At 36.0% G+C, this 5,000-nt stretch overlaps 1 protein-coding gene across 1 annotated transcript in view; it reads left to right on the forward strand.

Moving 5' to 3' along the window:
• Positions 1–3,947: 3,947 nt before the first annotated feature.
• The window catches only part of LOC144963791 (uncharacterized), a 2,032-nt gene continuing 979 nt past the window's right edge, over positions 3,948–5,000 (forward strand). The window contains exon 1 of the mRNA XM_078897729.1: positions 3,948–4,627. Within this exon, the coding sequence (XP_078753855.1) occupies positions 4,087–4,627 (541 nt within the window). The 5' untranslated portion in view covers positions 3,948–4,086. The remainder of the gene's footprint in view (positions 4,628–5,000) is intronic.

The raw sequence follows: 5,000 nt of genomic DNA on the forward strand, positions 1-5,000 counted from the left end.
TTGTTTCTAGATGGTGGATTGTAGATCATCCCTCTCCTGGCCAGGCGGAGGTGTCGCGACAGTCGGGTCGTGGGGTCAACTCCCCATCGCCACAAAAGTGTTATAAATTCTTAAATGTCTTTTGACAATCCAATGCTCACAATATTTGTTGTTATAAAGAGCAATATCCATTCAATGTGCTCAGAGCGATTTTCAATGGGTCCCAACGCAACAGCGATACCTATCATGTAAGACGAGACAATAGGAGATTTGTAACGCACTATTTCATTATTTTAAAAAAATAGAGATAATGCTGGATTAGATGTCACAATGTAAACATTTCTTTGATCCATATAAAAACCGGACAGAGTCACTATTTTTACGTGTAATGAGAAGATCATGTGATAGTTACGTGGTACGTGTTGCGTGGTGCGTAATACGTATTATCTGCTAAACTTCTTTGTGCGACTAATTGGTCTAGTGGTATGACACTCACTTTCGGATCGGAATGTCCTGGGTTCGAGCCTCGCTCTGCGCATAGTTGAGTCTTTGGAAAAGGCTCTTTACTCACATTCTCTCATCGCACATGGGTGTAAATGAGTATTTGGCCGTTAACAGCGTTGTCTTTGTCGTAAAAAAAAAAATGTAATATCGCGTAACAGGCGTCATATCTCGTTCTATATGTTACGTGTTGTTGTTGGTCAGGGACCCCTTGTAAAGCGCTTTGAGCACGTTTAGTGGATATTTAGTGGATATAAAAGATCAATTTAATAACTCAATTTAATATGGTTTTAGAAAAATAAACAAACGCTGAAATTGAATAATGTGAGTCCTAAACACACTCCTCTACATAAAGAACGTTTCTATAAAATAATAGTTGCCATCTATTTAGTGGTTTAAGAACCTATTGAAACAACGATATTTCACTGTTGTAATGCGTCCAATTGTATTATCAGTACATTAGGTCCATGAAGCTGGAGTTTAAATCTGTGTCTGTGACCAAACATAGAGATGAAGTGAGAAGGAAAGCGCCAGAAGACAATAGAGAATAAAAATTCCGCGGCGGCGATGGGGGCTCGAACCCGCGACCTTAGTGGTAAGACCGGCCTGGCCGGAGAGAGCATGGCTCTACCGTATGAGCTATCCGCCACTCAAAAAAAACACAAAAAAAAAAAACAAGTTGTTTCAAACTCTATGTCTATCTTGAGCCGCTCTCCTCGACTTCTTGAGGTCATGGGTTTCATGGGTTCAACACACACAAACGTACCGTTTTAGGCCTTCGGTACCTAAGATTGTGCGGCTATGTGGTCTAGTGGCATGACACTCGCTTTCGGATCCGAAGGTCCTGGGTTCGAGCCTCGCGCTCTGCGCATAGTTGAGTCCTTGGAAAAGGCTCTTTACTCACATTCTCTCACCGTACTCAGGTGTAAAATGAAAAATTGTAATATCGCCTAACAGGCGTCATGTCCGTCCTACATGTTAAATGTTGCTGTTGACCAGGGACCCCCTGTAAAGAGCTTTGAGCACATTTAGTGGATATTGCGCTATAAAAAGCTCAATTTAATTAATTTTTTTTTTTATTGAAAAAAGAAATAGTTCTTCATAGCAAACAGGCCAATGGAGTCTGAGTTTAACCCGGTTTCTATATCGTGAAACGGACAATGGTAAGTTATCGCTATCCTTTGGAATCTATCGCAAAGTATTTTCCGTCAGATCCAGCTGCGCAATCACTGCTGTGTGGACAGGGGAAAAAGGGAGGAGGGGGAAGAAGAAAAGAAAAACATCGCGACTTCCCCCAATCGGGATCTATCTCGGTTGAAGAGAGTGCGCTACCAACTGAGTCATCGGGACCCTGGCGATGATGACAATGATTATGAAGAAGAAGATGATGATAATGATGATAATGATGATGATGATGATGATGATGATGATGATGACGACGATGTTGGTGATGATGATTATGATGATGATGATGATGAAGAAGAAGAAGAAGAAGATGATGATGATGATGATGATGATGATGATGATGATGATGATGATGATGATGATGATGAAGATGATAATGGTGATGCTGATGATGATGCTGCTGCTGAAGAAGAAGAAGAAGAAAAAGAAGAAGAAGAAGAAGAAGAAGAAGAAGAAGAAGAAGAAGAAGAAGAAGAAGAAGAAGAAGAAGAAGAAGAAGAAGAAGATGATGATGATGATGATGATGATATGATGATGACGACGACCACGATGACAAAAATGGCCTCTGGTCGTATGTGTTTTCCATAAACGAACGTGCTTTTACAAGAAATTATAAAATAATCAAGCCGTATATTTATAGCAACAATTAATCCTTACAACTCGTAATACAATCAATTAAGTTTGAAGAAAATAAAACATCAATTATTGGCATATCATACGTTTGATCTCCTCTCAAGGTCATAAACTGACGTGCTGTTTTTTTTCTTCTTTCTTTCTTCTCTCCTCCAACCCTTAAACACCTTGGCCTTTCTAAATATCTTAACGATAATTATTTTCATATTTATATTGAGTATAAAAACCATGCATGCCATCAATATATTTTTCAAATCAATTTAATGTTTTCTTTATCCCTCAAGATTTTTAGAATTAAAATAAACTAAATAAATAAAGAGAAAAAAAGAAACGAAAGAGAAAGAGGTATTATCTCGATATCGGATTATCCCAGTGCGTGTCAATAGCTGTTTGTTAATAATATGCATTTTTAACCAGTTAACTGCGATACACGTATTTAAAAATTTGGCCAGAAATATCGTCCCTCAATTATCGATCGATTAACTCACTCAATCCTAGAGATTTTTTCTACTTTTAAAAATTGGAAAACATGTATTAAAAATGAGCATGTACATAGATAGTTTTATTCAACTACCATTAACATGTAAAAACTAAGAACATTAGGTTTTATACTACGCCTATAATTTGTCTCAGAAAAATGTAATAAATAGGCATGGGGTAAAAGTAACCCGGGCTAAACTACGGATATAGTCAGTGTTTGGGTTGAGTGAGTTAAAACGATCCTCATCTTGACAAAACTTTCAAATCTTGGGACTTCGAGAAGTCTTCCTTGGTCCTGGAGTTTAAGATTTTTATTTTTTTTATTTTTTTTAATTTTTTTTTTTTTGCCAGCCAAGATGGGGGGGGGGGGGGGCATTAATTTAAATCGAGCGATATAATTTGAAGGACGAGTTTTCTGGCCAATTTTTCAAATACGTGTTTTTAAAAAAAAAGTACAGCAGTTTAAATACCAAAAAAAATAAAAAGAAAAAAAAAAGAAAAAAAAAGAAAAGAAAAAAGTTTAAAATAATCAATAAGAATCATTTTTAGTGTCAAATTATAATCCTGCGATAAATAATATCGCGTATGATTTAAGCTGTCACGCAACACTTATCTTATTTAATTTAGTCGGCTTCACTTCAGCTGAAACAGCATGCCTTTGAATCATAGCACTCTAGAGACGTGCAGTTCGAGCGACCGTGGCCAAAAAAATCTGGAAGGCCCATGATTTTTTTTGAACTGGGGGAAGGGGCGAGAGTTGAGTTACCTCGGTTACCTGCATGAGATGGCATTAATTACATTACTCAAACACGCTCGTACGCATACCAAAGCTATCTAGAGTTTTAAGACTAAAACGCACGCGCATACACACACACACACACACACACACACACACATACACACTTAGCATCACCTAGGTCAAGTAGTGCCATATGTCACACTTTTAAGAATTCAGTCTTGCTTGTACATATTGACCACTTGTAGTTGTGAATCGCCCTTATTCTGTTGTTCATTTTCATGGAGTGACCATTAAGTTTTGTTGTAGTTGTGAATTGCCGTTGTTTATTGCTCATTTTCCCTGTACAATGGATTCGGCAATGCATTTTAAGCAAATAATAAACATTTTATCATTATTTATTTATCAATAATAACCGAAAATGCCTCGAAAATGTTGTTTTTGATTGCACTTCAAATTATAGACATGGCGAAAAGACAACTATATATAAATTTCATTCGGATCCAATTGAGAGACAAATATGGATTAGTGCACTGCCAAATAATATCGATTCGAGTGATGTTGCAGACTATATGGGTATCTGTGCCAATCATTGGCATCATGATGCTCCTATGAGACGGAAATCAAGGTATCCTTCACCTGCTATTCCTCCAAATAAATGGCTAAATACAATACCCCCTTCTTGTTTGCGAAAAACAGCACCATCTCGTCAGACATTAAATTCGACAAGTGAATTTAGAGACAGGCTTCAGGATATTGATGAGTTATCAATTTTTCTTAAGAAAGATTTACTTGAAAATACAGAAAATGAGTTGGGAAAAAACTTTAAAGATTATTTTGTTCAAGAGATTTCCTCTAATGGTGTTGTTGGACTGTCTTCAGATTCTGAGTTTAGTCTTCATAGCCGTGCTAGGATCGGTATGGTCCACTCATTTAGTATCTACTTTACAGTTAAAGAGGTGAACGATGATCACAGCATCAGGTCAATTCAATATGAGGGTTTATTTGGAATTAAACAAAGCCAACACCAGACTTTCTCAGATGGAACCTTAAAGCGTTGGAGTGAACTTACAGAAATACTTCGATTCTACACACTGGACTCCCAACTAGAAGGTGAGTTAACCTACTATTTTAATTTTTAAATGCGTTAGCGTCAGTTTTATTATCAACGTGAACATAATAATAATAATAATAATAATAATAATAATAATAATAATAATAATAATAATAATAATAATAATAATAATAATAATAATAACAATAATGATAATGATAATAATGATGTTGTTGATGATGATGATGATGATGATGATGATGATGATGATGATGATGATGATGATGATGATGATGATGATGATGATAAGAAGAACTATTACCCTTGTTGTGTTGCTGTTGTTTTTGATTCGTTATAGATTCACGAAATTAAAATTTTGAAATGCATTTTAAAAATAAAATTCATTGTTTCCAATCATGTATCGTCTATTTC

The sequence above is a fragment of the Berghia stephanieae genome, chromosome 2 (assembly GCF_034508935.2).
Source record: "Berghia stephanieae isolate SIO BIC M18660-M18661 chromosome 2, UCSD_Bste_1.3, whole genome shotgun sequence".
NCBI classification, from domain to species: domain Eukaryota; kingdom Metazoa; phylum Mollusca; class Gastropoda; order Nudibranchia; family Aeolidiidae; genus Berghia; species Berghia stephanieae.